This window comes from Megachile rotundata, chromosome 3 (genome assembly GCF_050947335.1).
Source record: "Megachile rotundata isolate GNS110a chromosome 3, iyMegRotu1, whole genome shotgun sequence".
NCBI lineage: Eukaryota > Metazoa > Arthropoda > Insecta > Hymenoptera > Megachilidae > Megachile > Megachile rotundata.
The window spans coordinates 18,891,748-18,909,174 of NC_134985.1; the positions used below are offsets into that span (position 1 = coordinate 18,891,748).

General features: G+C 41.1%; 2 protein-coding genes across 6 annotated transcripts in view; both read right to left on the reverse strand.

Annotated features, from left to right (window-relative positions):
• Positions 1-14,032, reverse strand: part of Pkn (serine/threonine-protein kinase N) — a 32,943-nt gene extending 18,911 nt beyond the window's left edge. For 2 of the 5 annotated variants that reach the window (XM_076529942.1, XM_076529941.1), the window contains exons 1-3: positions 10,490-10,829; positions 8,078-8,206; positions 5,552-5,753 (exon numbers count right to left, since the gene is read on the reverse strand). In XM_076529942.1, coding sequence (XP_076386057.1) covers positions 5,552-5,753; positions 8,078-8,206; positions 10,490-10,603 — 445 coding nt within the window. In that variant the 5' untranslated portion in view covers positions 10,604-10,829. Of the gene's footprint in view, positions 1-5,551; positions 5,754-8,077; positions 8,207-10,489; positions 10,830-13,684 lie in introns of those variants that run through there. The other 3 variants (XM_012290787.2, XM_076529943.1, XM_012290790.2) reach the window with 3 other exon arrangements.
• Positions 14,033-14,538: 506 nt separating this feature from the next.
• Positions 14,539-17,231, reverse strand: Cog6 (conserved oligomeric Golgi complex subunit 6). The gene is made up of 9 exons (XM_003705613.3): positions 17,037-17,231; positions 16,659-16,933; positions 16,452-16,596; positions 16,169-16,380; positions 15,874-16,097; positions 15,419-15,810; positions 15,182-15,343; positions 14,951-15,112; positions 14,539-14,879 (listed from the first exon to the last, which is right to left on the reverse strand). Exons 1-9 carry the CDS (start codon positions 17,112-17,114, stop codon positions 14,646-14,648), a joined length of 1,884 nt encoding a protein of 627 aa, XP_003705661.1. The 5' UTR covers positions 17,115-17,231; the 3' UTR covers positions 14,539-14,645.
• Positions 17,232-17,427: the final 196 nt, after the last annotated feature.

Sequence of the window (17,427 nt, forward strand, 5' to 3'; positions counted from 1 at the left end):
AATCAAGTTTCAAAGTGTTACGTACATGTTGCAGTTCAAGTCTGACAGTGTTCCCGGATGGTTAAATTCCAGATTTGATTCTGATTCATATAAGTACATCGACAATATTCAAGAAGACTGTTGCACCCGTTTCCAAGAACTTTCAGACATCTATATGTGTCGTCTTTAGCCGTCTACCGTTTCTGTATTTCGGAAAAAATTGCGTAACGTTCAGTACGCGAAAAGTTTGGACCCAAGACTAAAATAGGACGCGATGTTAAGCGTCTGTAAAGCGTCGAACGATCAGGCATAAAATCATGTACGCAACTAATGTTCGAGCTGGGTTTACGGGCCACCCGGTGAAAGGATACCAAGGAGCATGAGAATGGGGATTTATAAGGATTTGCCGAGATTTTAGCTATTCGAATTTTGTGGCTGAACGTGGGTGAGCACACATGTGCTCATATGCAAATTTCTCGAGTACAAAGAGCATGTTACTGAATCATCTTGTCGATATTTGGCTACTTGCAACATTAGACAAAACGATAGATTGTATATTAGATCAGTTTAATAATATTCGATGCACACTCCGTGTGATCACATGTCTTCTGACAAAACAAAGACATACGCAGAAGTTGCCAGGGTCTAGAACAGTAAATGCAGCATGAAAAATGCGGATACTCTTTGCCCGAAGGGTTGAAATTTCAAAGGGGTCGCGAACAAAAGGCCGTAAGTTGTTAATAAATGTTAAAGTGAACCGCGGATAACCGCGACGCTATTGTTCGTGGCGGGATCGTTTCTAAAGTGGCCGCTGGGTGAATTGTCGCGAGATTTCACATCCGCTCGGTAGCAGGTAGTCCCTAAAGGAGAAGGGAGGGCCCGAGGGTCTCCCTGGGTACTCGACATGTTGGAATGCGAAAGCGTGGGTTCGGTTCGGCTGAAACGCGATCTCGATACACGGTGAAGTGGCCGGGCAAAAGCCCGCGGGCGAAATACTCGCGCGAGCGCGCAACGGTACTCTGCGCGATCGTTCGACCGATCACCTCTCGTAATACACTCTCGATCGCGTTGTGTGTGCGCGCGTGTATGCGCCTATGAAGCGTGCGAGCGTTTTCACTGTCCCTAGCGGAGAACGCGTGTTACACGCACGCAGGCCAGAACTCGAAGAACTGGAAAGTGAACGAGAGAACCCTCGCTCGTTATTCGTTCCCTCGCGGCGTGTACTCGCCGGAGGAAAGGAGGGAACAGTACTTACTTTCTCCTGAATCCGTGGCACCGTCTCATCCGCGATATCTTATTCTAAACTCGTGTGCTCTGCTTTTTGCGACGGTAGAAAGAGAAAGATACTTTCGAAGGGTATTCTGGTTTCTCGGGTCACAAGGTTCATATTTTCTTTTTGCTCTCTATAAGACCCGTTCATGGGATGTCTCGTGTTTAGAGGCGCCATGATAATGGAATGGCCCTAGGAAATCATTTATCCGAACAGGGGTTAATGGTACTTAAACGGAGATCAAATTCTTTTAAATCGTTTGATAGTCTGCTTCGAGATAAATTCAGCAATCTATGACCTTGGACGTCATACGGTCAGAATTGTCAGTTCAATATTTATTGATAACATCGTATGAACAATGTATATAATGGATCTACATGTTACATCCACTTTTTATTAACGAAGTTTTAAGCATCTCCAGCTAGCACGGATGTTCGCAAAGAAAGGCTGTATAATTAAGAGACGTTGAAGATTATTTTCAGAAACAGATGAGTAACAAGTAATTGGTATTCAAATAGTATTTCCTCTTGCAACAATCTTGCATAAAGTAGCATCTCCCTCAGTAGTTACTAGGTAGTTATGAGAAGAAATAACAAGCTTCAACCCCATTATCACGATTAATAAACGTCCGAGTTACCTTGACATAAATCTCATTTTACTTCTTGCAACAAAAACTGTTTCGTGCGCTATGATTAATGTTCACCAGAAGTCGATCGTATAAAATATTCGCACCACGATCAAGTAGGCGGATAATTGAGCATTTAACGAAGAGCTATCTCTAACTAGAAGTTTCAGAAACTGAACCAGTTGCTCCGAAGAGGGTAACTACAGAGGTGGTGTGCGCAGCCGTTGCATTGTTAAGGCCGTTCTGAATGGCATAACCATCAAAGAGGAGGCTGAATGAGGTACCTCGGAGGCAGGTTGCTAGTCCCCAGAATGTATGATGACTGACTTAACTGGAGTGGATAGAGCTCGTCTGGGTCCACGGTATAAATAGATGCTACCACTTACCGTCAATTCAAAGAGAATACAAGACTCCGCTTCTAGTCGCGAGCGGGTACGAGCCTCGGGCTCGTCACGAAACACCACCCAACTGCTATACATTGGCGTAGCTAATCTTTCAAGGTCGATCTTGAGGAATACCTGATTTTCATGGTACCACTTCGTACCATTACAATCTTCGATAAAGAAGATGTAATTATTGTTATCTAATTACTGAGATGAAGTTTTCCTCCATTAACGCGTCAAACTTGTTTGGATTTTTATGGAAGAACAATTGGCGCCGGATAATCTATCAAGTTGCGATACTGGAGATGCAACGCGTAGGAATACGACGCTGGAGATAGAACCCGTAGCAATACGACGCGTGGAGATACAACTCGTAGTAATACGACGCGTGCAGATATCAGAACTTATAAGTTTTATGTGGAGTACCACGCGTCCGAAGTACCACGCATGACAATATATGCGTTTCAACTACCACGCGTCTGGACTACCATGTGTTACAACTACTACATGTCCGAAATATCACGCGCTTCAACTACTATATGTTTCAAATACCACACGTCCCAACTATCACGCGTCCCAATTACCACGCGTTCCAACTACCACGCGTTCCAATTACCACGCGTACCAACTATCACGCGTACTAACTATCACGCGTCCCAACTACCACGCGTCCCAACTTCTACGCGTCCCAACTTCCACGCGTCCCAACTTCCACGCGTTCCAACTACCGCGCGTCCCAACTACCATACATTCCAACTACCACGCGTCCCAAGTACCGCGCGTCCCAACTACCACGCGACCCAACTACCACGCGTCCCAATTACCACGCGTCCCAACTACCACGCGTCCCAACTACCACGCGTCCCAACTACCACGCGTCCCAACTACCACGCGTCCCAATTACCATACGTTCCAACTACCACGCGTCCCAACTACCACGCGTCCCAACTACCACGCGTCCCAACTACCACGCGTCCCAATTACCACTCGTCCCAGCTATCACACGTCCCAATTACCACACGTCCCAACTACCACACGTTCTAAGTATCATAGGTAACCAACCTGCGTTGCAATTACCACACGTCCCAACCACGCTCCTAAATTACCACACGCCCCAGCTACCACGTGTTTCAATTACCACGCGTCGCAACTACCACGCGCCCCAATTATCACACGTCCCAACCAGCACGTGTCCTACATGTCGCAACTACCCCACACACGCCAATTATCACGCACCCTAATGTCGCAACTACCTCAGAACCAAAAAATGTTACTTTCTATATCAAGTTTCATACTGAACGGTCTAGCAAAAGAATATTGCCGTGATGTTCAAAACGATAAGAAGTTTTTCCTAAATTCTGAAGCGAGAACCAAGGAGCCAATTCTAAGGCGAGCGACGTGTAGGCGTACTTGTACAACGTGTAACCGTAAAGCTCGTAGGGACCGAATTGATCCATTGGATCGTGGTATCAGATAAAACGGTACATTGCTCGCGATTGCACGACAGACACGATATGTTTGAGATTCTAACGCTACGCCGGTGACTATTCAGAGTACCATGACCCCCGATTACGAGGATCGGAGTTAATCGTTTCTAATTTATGTTCAACGACTGCGTCGCTGGTACAACGGTGTTCTCTAAACGGGGGAAATGACCAGCCGCGCCGACTGGAAATGCCATCAAACCACTGTTTCCGGAATAACGTCCACTGCAAAACACGTATCCAGCTGCTCGATCAAACCTGTAAAAGCTTGCTCAACGCGTATTGCAAAAGGAAGCAAATGTACTTGGAAAACTTGCATCAGAAATTCGCTTTCCTAACTGCTTGTTGCGACAAGATTCACTTATGTAGATATAATGATTAAAAGCTCCGCATATTTCTGAATTTGGAAATATGATCGCGATATCGAAGGGACGTCAAATAGTAACATGCTTCGAGAAGCAAAAATGAGTAATACCTCTTATCAAGTTTCTCACGTGTAGAGATGACTCACAGAGCGTAAAACGAATACTTGATTCAAGAATAACAGCAGCTGAGCGATCGTCGTGCCAGAATCGTGGACGACGACTTTCATCGTGGTTTATCGAACCATGCATCGTTGGATCGTCGATGTAAAGATTACCGTGCAACGGTTATGGGTTCTAGGAGTTGGACATGCTCGATTTGCCAGCCGAGATGCGCCGGACTGAAAGCAAGCAAAGCGGGTAGCCGGCTACTCGCATGCACGGATGAGCCTTTATAAAACCGAAGACGTCGTCTCGACGGCTCGTTAGCGGGTGGAGTTATTAAGTGGCTCCTCGTTAACGACACGCGGAGCACTCGTTAGCTTGGTAGGAGGGAACGTACCGTAACGTTTGCTATTACTTCGATGTATCGATAAGTTAGCCAATGAATAAGCGGAAACATTAATTGATACGTCGAAAAGATCGATGGCGTTGCATGATTCGCTAGACAGATTTACGAGACGTAAAAATACGAACGAAATCGATACTGCGTATCTGGAAAGAGGAAACTTTTGTACTACTGTTAGAGGAAGTGATTATTCGATATTTCGCTTGCTGCAAGACAAGTCATGGCTACTGAAAGAAATTTGCTGTGATCAATAAAAAACCATGTTACAAGATTTATATATATTTTCAGCAGGGACAACCAGGTACAGTATAGGACTCATCTTATGATTACATGTATGTTACGAAAGTGGAATTCAGTTAAAATTCTAAAAAAATTGAGCCTTCTAATTGCATCATTGTTAACATAAATTTGACCTAAATTTTATTGTATGAATTTTATTATGTAACCACATAATTTATGAATGTCACAAATATTTTGAAAAAATTCTCCCATAAAATTTATTGACGTAGAACCATCTTCATGAACTAGCACATACGTGTATGACGTATCTACACGCGTATATTATGTGAGACACGTGCATAGAGCTCATGAGTGGCAATATAACGAGAATCTACTGTAATTCCGCAATTACGTCGAAATTTATCAAGGTTCCGCGACCCCACGCGAGGTATCCCGCTTCGAATCCCGATTTCACGCGATTTTCCGTAAAAATCCTTGAACTCGTTCGGCGATATCGATGGCTGGAGCGTTCTCCGCGTACGAACGGCCAAGCTGAAGCAGTAATTGATCGGCACGAAGTCTAACGCACGCGGCATTACATAAAACCCGTTTAGGCGCGCATGAGTCCTGGCTTATCCTCTCGGTCAATGCCATGCAACGTTAAGGCGAACACAAAGATGGTATCTTTCTCTTTCTTGTCGAGTGTGCGACTTTGCCTTACCTTGACCGTTCGAGTGATTTTGTTGGGGCGACTGTGGCTGGCCCTGCGTCAATATAATTTGACTCTCGAGCTGTTGAAGCTCGGCCTGGAGCTCGTTCAGCTTACTATTCGACTTTTTCACGATCGATGCCACGTCCGACAACGCTTTACGATCGGTCGCCACTTCCCTCAGCTTCTCAGCGCCGGCCTTTATCTTCAACTCCTGCAACGAGACAGTCAACGTTCGTTCTCAGCTTGTCTAGACGTAATACTTCGATCGAGACGATCGACTTTCCCTTTAAACATACTCGTCATTTATAGTTAGCTAGTTTGATAGAAGCTAGCGAGCAATTTTATTTTATGAAAGGGGGCTAAAATGACTTACTGTTCGGTAACAATTCTGCTTTTTTAAATGCAAGTGCACATCGAACCGGTAGTTGTAGCGCTAGACAACTTTCAGTTATTATAGCGTGATTTATTTTACGTTTTTTCCCGTTCGTAATAGTATTCAGTGATTTATGTAGCAGAGTATCTCCACCACCTCGAACGAAAGCTCCGAGGGCAAAGAACGGAATTTCGCTTCATGGAGTACGGATGCGTACATACAATCATCGTCGATTTGTCGATCGATAAAGCGTGTCTCGAAACCACTCCTATCCGAAGCAAATGAGACGTAAAATTATACCCGTACATCAAAACTATCCCCTCGTTCCATTACCTTTTGCTACATTTGTTACAATAGACTACATTTTCCACGGTGAACGCTGCTGACTAATCACCACCGGCCTGTGAATAATATTTACGAACGGTGTTTAATGAAACAACGACCTGTATATCTTCTCACCTAGCGCGAGAAGAGCAAGACTGTCTCACCTAGTTCGTCGAGCATGATTTACTGCCTCTGATACTGTGAACACACAAACTATCTTCGCGGAGCGTTACGTAAACAACGGTAAAACAATCGAGGCTTACGGTATTATCGATGTTAAGAGGGATATTATCGGCCCAAACTAATTATATCACTGTACAGACAAAGGTTACCATGTGGCTGATACGAAAAAGTTCCGGGTGAATGGGAGGGAAATGGGAAGGTTGGGATATGGGAGTTACGGTCTTATAGGTCAGACCACCCTCGAACTTTCCGCTTCAACCCATTCGGAAACAGGATCTTACATAATGACTCTAGCTGGTGCAACTCTTACTAATCGAGGAAATGAGTATTCATGTATTCGCTGACTCTGGATCAAGAATAGGATACAAGTGAGAGAGTAGTACTTGATTATGGTTTCGAACTTTTGCTCACTAATGTATGTATAGATGTATGCGCAGTGCCATGTGTGGTAGTGTCACTCGTGTACAATACTACAAGTTCCAAATACGACGCACCCCAATTACATGTTTCGATAACACGTGTATCGATTACTATACACCCTTACTACGCGCCAATACGTGTCGCGGGTACCACACACCCCTAGTACCACGCATCGAAGTAGGATGGGTTCAATTACCACGCGTCCCTAGTGCCATGTGTTTCTGATGCCACACATTACAGCTACCACGCGTCCCACTTACTATACGTTGCAACTACCACAAGTTCGAATTACCACGCGTTTCAACTACCATGTGCTTGTGGTACCACGCGTCCCAAGTACCACACATCCCTGGTACCACGCGTCCCAATTACTACACATCCCTGGTACCACGCGTCCCAATTACTAGACATCCCTGGTACCACGCGTCCGAACTACCACGCATCCCTGGTACCACGCGTTCCAACTACCACACATCCTTGGTACCACGCGTTCCAATTACCACACATCTCTGGTACCACGCGTTCAAACTACTACATGACCAAGTACCACGCGTTCCAACTACTACATGACCAAGTACCACGCGTCCCAACTACCACACATCCCTCGTACCACGCATTCGAACTACTACATGACCAAGTACCACGCGTCCCAACTACTATACGTCCCAACTATTACACGTCCCGACTACCACTCGTCCCAACTACCACTCGTCCCTAGTACCACACATCTCATCTACCACGCGTCCCAACTATCACACGCCCCAATTACCACGATCCCAATAACATGTGATCCAACTACCACTTGTGTCAATACCACGTGGCCCAACTAGACATCAAGACTTGTGACGATAAACCGGGTGGCAATGCAAGTGGTACCATCCTAACTCTTACTCCACCGAGCAATACCTCTCGTTACTGTTCCACAAGAGGTTTTTTCCTCGAAATATAACCATAAATCGTGCACTGGAACCATTAGTCATGTGGACCGTGCCGGTTTTCAACGGGAGTGCCATGAGATCGACGGTGGCCTGACACATATCAGATTTCTCTGTTTCTCACCTGGGATGAGACGAAAAGGGAGAGCGTTCGCGGAGGAGTCGCGAGCGAAGAAAGGAAGAGAAGGGAAGGGATCCGTGCTCGTGCGACCGGTGCTACCGTGTATGCGGTGCTCGTGGAAAAAGAGAGCTTCGGGGAAGAGGTGTACATCCGAGAAGGATAAGCGAAACTCGACATACCTTGCGTATTTCTCGGCGTATGTGCTCCCGGAGCTCGTCGAGACGAGCCGGCAAGGGCACCTGGTCACTGCCAGCCACTCCATACTTGCTCGACAGTTCGTAAAGAACCGGGTGCCTGATGTAATCGCCCTGAAACAGATTCCAAATTCGATTATTCGATGCTTCCTCCTCCCTCTCCTGCTCCCTCCTGCTATCGCTAAAGTTTATAAAAATTTATCAGAAATAGATATACAACGGTGTTATCGAATTTTTGTATATCTACGATAATATTTGAATCGTGGGAGATCGTGTACACTTCTTACGTTTTTCTGACAAAAACCCTTTTACACATTGTGTGTAATTAAATATATGGAAGTGGAATTTGCGAGTCATTATAATTTGAAAGACGCTTGAAAAGTTTTCGTTAATGATTCTATTCGCGCTTTACTTTCTACGTCCTACGTACTAGATCTATTTCCACGCCAGTTAATCCTGGCAGTGACATTTGCATTTTTCCGAGAATATCCAAGAAAAATGGTCCGGTAAATGCGAGGAGAAAAATGGTCTGTAAATTTGAGGAGAAAAATGGTGTGTAAATTTGCGGAGAAAAATGGTGTGTAAGTTTGAAGAGAAAAATGGTGTGTAAATTTGAGGGAAAAAACACTGCTGGATACACGGTTGAAAATTATCTGTTGCGGATGGACACACATTCTTCGCTGTCTACCGCGTTCATCGACCAACAAAAAATATTGAACTTAACGTTACCGGTATCAGTATCCTATATGCCTCGTAATAACAGATCGCCAATATTGCTTACGATCGATCTATATTTAAACGATTCGTTCCGTAGTAACGATCCGATAAAAACCTTCGATTTAACAGCAACCTCGGTGCTATCTGCAAACCGTGTGTGTAATTATCGATCGAATCGTTTCATATATTTTGAGAAATCATCAGCTAATTTCGAGATAACAACTTCAAATTTTTGCACTAGCATATGTTTCTTTGAAGTTAGAGATTCCTGTTCATCAAATGAAGTTTCTTCAAGTACGAGGTTTTATTTTGCACTCAATTATTTTAGGATCGGTTCTTTGCACGGTAATTTTACATACGATTCTACGCGCTGCAATGACACGTATGGTAATTTACCAATATCACACATGGTGATTCTACAACGGTACATCATGTGCGGTAATTCTACGCACCCCTATACCACGCGTGCTAATTCTATGTGATCCAATACCATATGCTGTAATTCTACACATCCGGAGACCACACATGGTGGTTCTACGAGTCTCAACTGCATATGACGATTCTAGGAGCCGATACCATATATTGTGACGGGGACTAATACTATGAATTATGATTCTATAAGTTCCTATACTATGCATAGTGATTCTACGCGTCTTGGTGACTCTATGTGTTCCAATACCACGCATGGTTTCTTCCAGAGTGCAATACTGCATGTCGAATACCATGCGCAGAAATACACTGCGTAAGAGTACCATGCGTGGTGATACAATGCGTGATAATACTATGTATAGTGACTCTATGTGACAATACCACGCGTGGTTATTTCACGGGTCCCAATACTCGCGTTGAGTACCATGCGCAGAAGTTCACTGCGCAGAAATACCACGCATGGTCATTTCAAGAGTTCCAATACTGCACGTCGAGTACCATGCGCAGAAGTACACTGCGCAGCAATACCAAGCGTGGTAATGCAATACGTGAGAATACTGTGTATAGTGATTCTACGTGTCTAATACCACGCGTGGTTATTTCACGGGTCCCAATACTGCGCGTTGAGTACCATGCGCAGAAGTACACTGCGCAGTAATACCAAGCGTGGTAATACAATGCGTGAGAATACTGCGTATAGTGATACCATGTGTTCCAATACCACGCGTGGTTATTTCACGGGTTCCAATACTGCACGTCGAGTACCATGCGCAGAAGTACACTGCGCAGAAATACCACGCATGGTCATTTCAAGAGTCCTAATACTGCACGTCAAGTACACTGCGCAGTAATACCAAGCGTGGTAATACAATGCGTGATAATACTACATGTAGTGATTCCATGTGTTCCAATACCACGTATGGTTATTTCTAGAGTCCCAATACTGCACATCGAGTACCATGCGCAGGAATACACTGCGCAAGAGTACCAAGCGTGGTGTTACAATGATACTACGTCTCCGAACACGGCAATATAAAATGATATAAAATATATTTCATCAGTGACAAGACATCAAAGACATTGGCTACAATTTCCACGACAATTCGTTTTCTGCAAAGAATCTTATCAGTGTGCACACATATATGTATAAAGGCGGTACTATAACAAGAGTCTACTGTACAGTAAACAAGCGAAAACTGATACTAATATCATCGCGATAAAAACAGAATTAATCCAATGCGAAAAACATACCGGGCATGGTACAATGCAAGTCCAAAAGTATTTGGGTTTGCACGCCCTCGCTGTCACTAATTGCCGACACATACTCGGCTTCCTTCCCTTCTTGCGCACCGAAATACACGACATTGTTCAACTTTCCTATTCCGTTATAAATAAACTGGTCCGAATTTTATTTTTATTTTTAATGACTCACGACCAATGGATTCTATGCTTTCGTCATCAGATAATGTTGGTGAACGTTACATTTCTGAATCACTGAAGATGGGAATGTTCACGTTTGTGCTGTGTAATCGATAAATCAAACCGAACATAATTCAACGATTTCGGAATTTCGCGAGGAGAAACTTGCGAGAACACTGCGACCCTTACTGAGGTGTGGATGAAACTTTGTGGGTTTGTAGAGTGACCCAAGACAAGAATAACGGGACACCACATTTGTGTCTAATTGCTCTTTAAGCTTTCGTTGCACTGCGTTGCAAATATGCTACACATTATGCTCTCTACATTTCCCTGTTATACTGTAATATTTTTAATTCTATCTTACTTCACATAACTTTGCAAATCTACCACATTACAATTTCTTTTAAATAAATTTTTCTCTGTTCAGCACAATTTTTCTTGAAATTTATAATACAGAAACAATTTTGTTTTAAATAAATTTTTCTCTGTCCAGCACAATTTTTCTTACAAAATTTCTCTTGTAATTTATAATACAGAATTAATTTGTCTATTATTTCCTCATTGCAATATTACCAAAAATGTGCATATTATTGCAACGAGAAAATTAAGAATTAAGTGTGAAAATCGCTCTCTATATCTCCTTAACTCCTGAAGTACAAGATAATTCAACTAAAACTTGATATAATGAGCGGCAGAAAATTGCTGGAATAAACTCTATCAGAAGTTTTTGCTCGAAGCGCGCAAAGTTTTATCCACACCGATAAGTAAAGGTACGCGGTCCTCTTGTTAGTCACCGCTCTTCGACCACCTGTTGCAGAAAAGACCAATTTTACGAACGTCTTTTTCATTTCTTTTTTATCTCCGCAGATGATGTTTATGAATACTGTTTGAAGAATTCACCGTTTCACCGCATCTCTACTTGAACTTCCATAAATCAACGACTCACGATGGAACAACAGTACGTTTCTTTGTGCGCTCGGACCGATTCGTAAAGTCGGACTGGAAAGACTTTGCCGATGACTTTATCTCTTATCAGGTAACGCGATAACAGCGATTCTAAATAACATAACTGTTGCGACAATTTCCTTCGTGCGTGAAATTTTATGTTTATCTCCACTCGCATCTTGTTACGCCATAATTCATCTGTGACTCAAAAATGCATCGTTTTTACGCAACTCTCCATTTCTGATTTTATTCAAAGAATTCTAAAATCAATATGGTAATTGTAGTATTTGCCAACCGTTCCGATAGTCGACGTAATTAATGTTGTTCTCATTGGCAAAGTCAAACGGGTTGAAACAATTTGTCTCCCAAAATGTAATTCCATGAACCGTCAAGGTTATGTCACGTTCGCAACAACGAATGTGAGAATTTCGGAATTTGAGAATTTTTGACGTTACACGCCTTGAAATTCCACCAACAAAGAATGTTAGTTTTTAAATTTGGGACCTTGGGAGTCGGAGACTTTGAAACAGTCGGACTTTGGAATTTAAGCGATTTGCAATGAGAAAAATTAAACAGCGATGATAGCCTGTTCTCGTAACAGGCCGTAAAATGTTCGCGAGCAAAATCGGGCCGTAGTGGGTGGAACGATTTAAAGAAGCAACGAACCCCAAGCAAACATATACATGTGTCGAGTGGTGTGCGTTTGACACACTGACGCATGAGCTATTTTCATGCATTCCGTAATATGTGTGCCATGCATAATAATCCGAAGAGGTCAACAGTCCTACCGAGAATCATTATAACATAAAGAAAAGTAAAAATCGTTGAAATCGAAGTTGTTTATGGACGTATCAATAAAACGTGTCGCTGCCGGATGTTACTGCTATAAAAAGAAAAGAAATTATTGGATTTCGTAACGTCTCTCTAACGTACGTAATGCACACGATGTTCAATATGTTCGAGACGCGAAGGAGTAGGCACCCACAATATCGTTAACGAAGAAAAAATGATGCCTTTCAAGAATTCTAATCGTAGACATACACACGGTTATGATTAATCGCTATCAGAAAATAGAACTCGGTATTAGTACAGCGCTGGGCAAGGCTGACCAGCGTGTACCATTTTATTTTTGGGTTACGCACAACGCAAAGCATCTGTTAGCAAATTGCGAAAGTACTTTGAATTATCTAGTACAAATGGACAATTCGATCGTAATCGGAATAATCTGCCTCGGAGGTGTCTCTTGAATTTTCAGAAATTCTGGGATTTCTAAACTTCGAATCTTTGAAACAGTGCAACCACATGATACTTTAGGAAATACGACAATCGAATGTTTCGCGAAAAGTGACCAATTTCCGAAGAGTATCTTGTTGACTAATGCTATCAAATCGTTATCGTCTAATCATAAACACGTCAAAAATTCGAATAGAGCTTTACTTGATGTCCAATAAATAATCAACCGGTACGTGTAATTAAGAAATTGTGCAAAATTATAAAAGATATACATGGAATACTCGGAAGTTTAAAACCGGTAATTGTCGATATAAAGATCTGATCGCAACGATCCGCTAAGGCAGCGGTGTCTCCGGCTGCAATGGAGTTACAATACAATCACGCTGCTGTCAGAATGATTCTCAGCCGTTACTCAGCTACGCTTTGACAAACCGAGCACCTCTGTGGACTCGTAATGTCAGGAAATACCACTTGTCGACAGAAACAGGTGCTACCAGGAACTGCATGGAAAGTTCTTGGAAGTATATGAAACGAATTGAACAGATATCAGGTGTGCACGGTTCGTCACGCCTCGTTTAACGTAGACCGGGTTCGAACGTTGATAGTCACGATTCACGAAGAAATCAGCGATCATCATTGTCTTCGATAAAACCGTTGCTCAAAAGTTTGAGGCAAGTAGTGTCGCATTGAAGGCGAGATATCGTTGGGAAAGAGACAAAGGAGCAGAATTATAAAGTGATCGAATTACGCCCAAAGCGATATTTTATTATGGCGGCTGGGAATCATCGGTCGGGCGGCGACCAACGCGCACCAGTTCGTAAAGAGAGCGTGGATGGACCTGCGACTCACCTGATAATAGCTTGATTCCGCCATCTTGGACACTATACTCCACTCACTCACTCACTGCTTTCTATCCGTCCTTTGTGCATGAAACGGCGATGTCCATTGTGTTTACGCGAGTTATATACGTTACACCATCGAGCTGCTCGGAAGTGTCTGCATATTTCATACGTTAACACGCACCGTTCTGTATAGTCCACCAAATCTTTCCGAGTAACTCGCCTTGGATAGGAAGCGACACCGAAGTTACTACCACAAACGAGTATGAATGAAAGACGCGCGGCTCGCGAACAAAACCCTGGCACGAGCACGTTCCACCGCATCAGACTGAAGACTGACGGGAAGTACCGGGCCAATCGTGGCCTGAAGGCGCGCGCACTGTACAGTGTCGAGCATGGGGGACTTCTCTAGGGAAAATGTAGATGTAGGGGACAGAAATCCCACCACTTGTTATAGTACTCGAAATTTTTCATGTACCATGATTAATTGTCGCAAATTCTTCATTCGAGAACTCCAGAACTAAGATTTTAAATCCGAAGCGCACAAGTATTTGAATATTCCAACTCGAAATCTACAAATACTCGAATATTGACTGCTTTCCCTAGGAATACCTAATCTAACCTAACTTTTTTTTGAGCTGAAATTACTACTAGGTCGGGGTTCTTTGATACCAATCGTACCCACCATGCCCTGTGTTGTACTTCCACTGCTATTTCTAAAGGTGCGCTCACCATGTCACTTTTACGACACCTTGGTAAAACGTGTTTTATTCATTGGCTAATTCCGATAGAACTGAGAAATAAGTGAATGATATGAAATTTGCAATCTTAGAATGAATGGAAAATACGTAGAAAGATAGGACGTAATTTTGTATAAATTATTAAATTTATTAAAAATTATTTTACAATTATGTATTATTTACAATTATTTTAATGTTTGATCACATTTTTAATTTCTTTTCTTTTCACAATTAAATAGAAATTAATGTTTCTAAGAGATTTTCAGGACTTCTTGTAAACAAACCGTTTGGGTTTTGATATAAATTTTTTGGATCATGACATGCTTCGTATAACTGTTTATAAATAGCACCAATTACCTCAAAAGAACGTTTTTGCGTTATTGAACGAAAATTATTACTTTGCAACAAACTTATTTGTGGGAGTAACAACGCATCTGGCATTAGTAGAAAAGCCTCCAATTTGTTCTGTTAAACATTAATAAAGATTAACAAAATATATACATAATTCTTTTTACTGTATAATAATAACTACTTACTGTAAATTCTTTTACACTTAAAGGATCCATTCCTGGAATAGAAGATAATGGACCTTGTTCATGTCCTTGTAAGATCGTGTAAATTGAACCCAGATTTAAATGAGCAACTAATGAACTAGCTTGTTCTGATGTAAGAGTATCGATTTGTGCATCAGATTGAGCCTAAAAAATATACATGTAGTATTTCAGCAATTCATAAGATATGTAATTCACTAAAAAAAAATAAAGTACCTGCAGCCTTTCTAACCGCTGATCCATGTATTCATATAATGCTAGAGTAGACTGTATCTGATGCATGCAATTTAAAAGATATACAGCCATGTCTACTGTTGGTAACCTTGATGCAGTTTCATTAACTTCTTGCAAAAGAGGATCAATAATACATGATACTATCTGTAAGTGATTCAATGCATAATTTATTTTGAATAATAATGTGATTAAATAACCGCTTGCTTTTACGATACAAACTTGTTGCATGTCTTTTTCTCTGTCTTCAGCAATACTTGCTACAGAAAGAATTTCATTAAGAAGGGCTAATAATCTGGAAACGGATGGGGCTGGTACCAAATCGTTTCCTGGCGGCTCTGCGCGTTCACCGAGCGCTGCGCGTGTTTCCTTTTGAAGTCTACTGAGAAAACTTTTTTCGCTTAGTACTAATAAATCTGCCAGTGTTGAAGTTAAGGTACTGTCTGGTATTACTTGTTGAATTATAGCACGATAAAATCTAAGCAGAGTTGTAATAGAGTATAATACTGTTGCTGGTGCATCCATAGATATGACATGTTCTATCCTTGACTTCAAAGGATGACAAAGTCCTTCTGTGATATTACTTAAACACTGTTTAATTTGATCTGATAAATCTAAAATGCATAATAAAAATTAAAAAAAAAGGTAAATGGGAAAAATAATCATTCGTTTTTTACCTGTTTTGTCACAGCCTTTTACTAAAGTTAGAATATTCTCCTTTTCAACAGGAATAGCTTGATGAAGCCAGGCAAGCATATCACCTATATATCTTTTAGGATCATTTGCATGCATTTCAATAGGATTAGGTGTTGTACTATACCCTTCTCCTAATGTTAATGCATCAATAAAAGACCCTACTAAAGCAGTTCTTCTAGCTGCACAATATTCATCTAAAATATACCTAAAAGAGACAAACTAATTATGTTGTGACCCAAATTGTGAGACTATGCCCTTTAGAACCTGAGTACATACTTAAATAAAACTGGCCTATCTTGTAATTTGTTCATTGCTTTAATTAACAATACAGCCAAATGTTCATTTTCAATATATTTACATTGATTTTGTGTCCATCTATATAACCTTTCAAGGGCTGCTTCTTGTAGCAATGTCATTCTTTGCATAATATCTAAAGCTAATGTTTGGTACCCTGATTGCATTAATACCCTACAATTGCTATGAATTTCCTGTAATTTAAAATATCTATTACATATCTTGTTGATAAATATAGGAAAATGATTCTTTCTCATTATCATACCTGAACACGATTGACCACAGAGAAAAATTCTTCTGTGATCGGTGATTCTCTACTAGGTCCATGCAAAATATTTAGCTCTGATGAAGTCAATTGGAAATTTTTTATAAATGCACTTGCAACTTCTTGTTGCATAGACAATGTTTGACTAAAAATGGTAATAAGATATTATAAGCTTGTTTCTTGATACAAAAATCATTGGTTGATTACCTTTTATTTTGAAGTTTTGTTGTTTGATCAATGAGTTGTGATGTTTGTGCTTTTGTAACTTGTAAACGATTTGTCATGCACTGAACTGCAGTATTCATTGCTAAAACGTCTTGATATATATCATCCAACGAAGATTTTACTTCACGGAAGGCGGACAAGAATTCTTCATTTATTGCAAGACTTCTTCTCTCTATTTTACTACGTAAATTTCTGCGGGAATTTAAAGTATTTTCCGTAAAGAACGTAGACAATTCTTTTAAAGCCTCCAATGTGTCCTAAAAAAAAGAGGCATTGCAAATAACAATTTCGTTAGTATTTTGTTATATATAAGTTCCACAACAAATATAGTTAAAATCAATTCAAATGTAATATATATACTTTGTCATGCTCTACTCTTGATTCGAGTAATTTGTTGACCCTTCGAACTAATGCAGTGTTAGTATTTTTTTCACTCATTTTAGATAAGTTATTTTTTTGCCGTCAAAATCATCGAGGTATATAACCTATTTATCTCAAAAGTGTCACGTAGCAAGTGTTGTACACGCATAGCTACGTTTATGAAACTTATAGAACCGTACTCAATCAGATGTATTCATCCGTCATCAGTGTAAGGTTCATGAACTTATACAAAATTTCACTAATTTCAATTAAAATGTCAAATTTTTAAAATATAATTTAAAGTCATTTGTTAATAAGGAATATTTATCTATAAGAATTGAAGTGATAGTTAATTAATAATAAATTATATAGTTCGTTACTTACCTACCTT

What these genes read in the sequence shown, in the direction of transcription:
- Cog6 (XM_003705613.3), bottom strand. Translation starts at nt 17,114, where the DNA reads ATGAGTGAAAAAAATACTAACACTGCATTAGTTCGAAGGGTCAACAAA. An exon ending in ACAAAACTTCAAAATAAAAG is followed by an intron (nt 16,597 to 16,658) that starts GTAATCAACCAA and finishes TACCATTTTTAG; the next exon opens with TCAAACATTGTCTATGCAAC. An exon ending in GATAGGCCAGTTTTATTTAA is followed by an intron (nt 16,098 to 16,168) that starts GTATGTACTCAG and finishes TGTCTCTTTTAG; the next exon opens with GTATATTTTAGATGAATATT.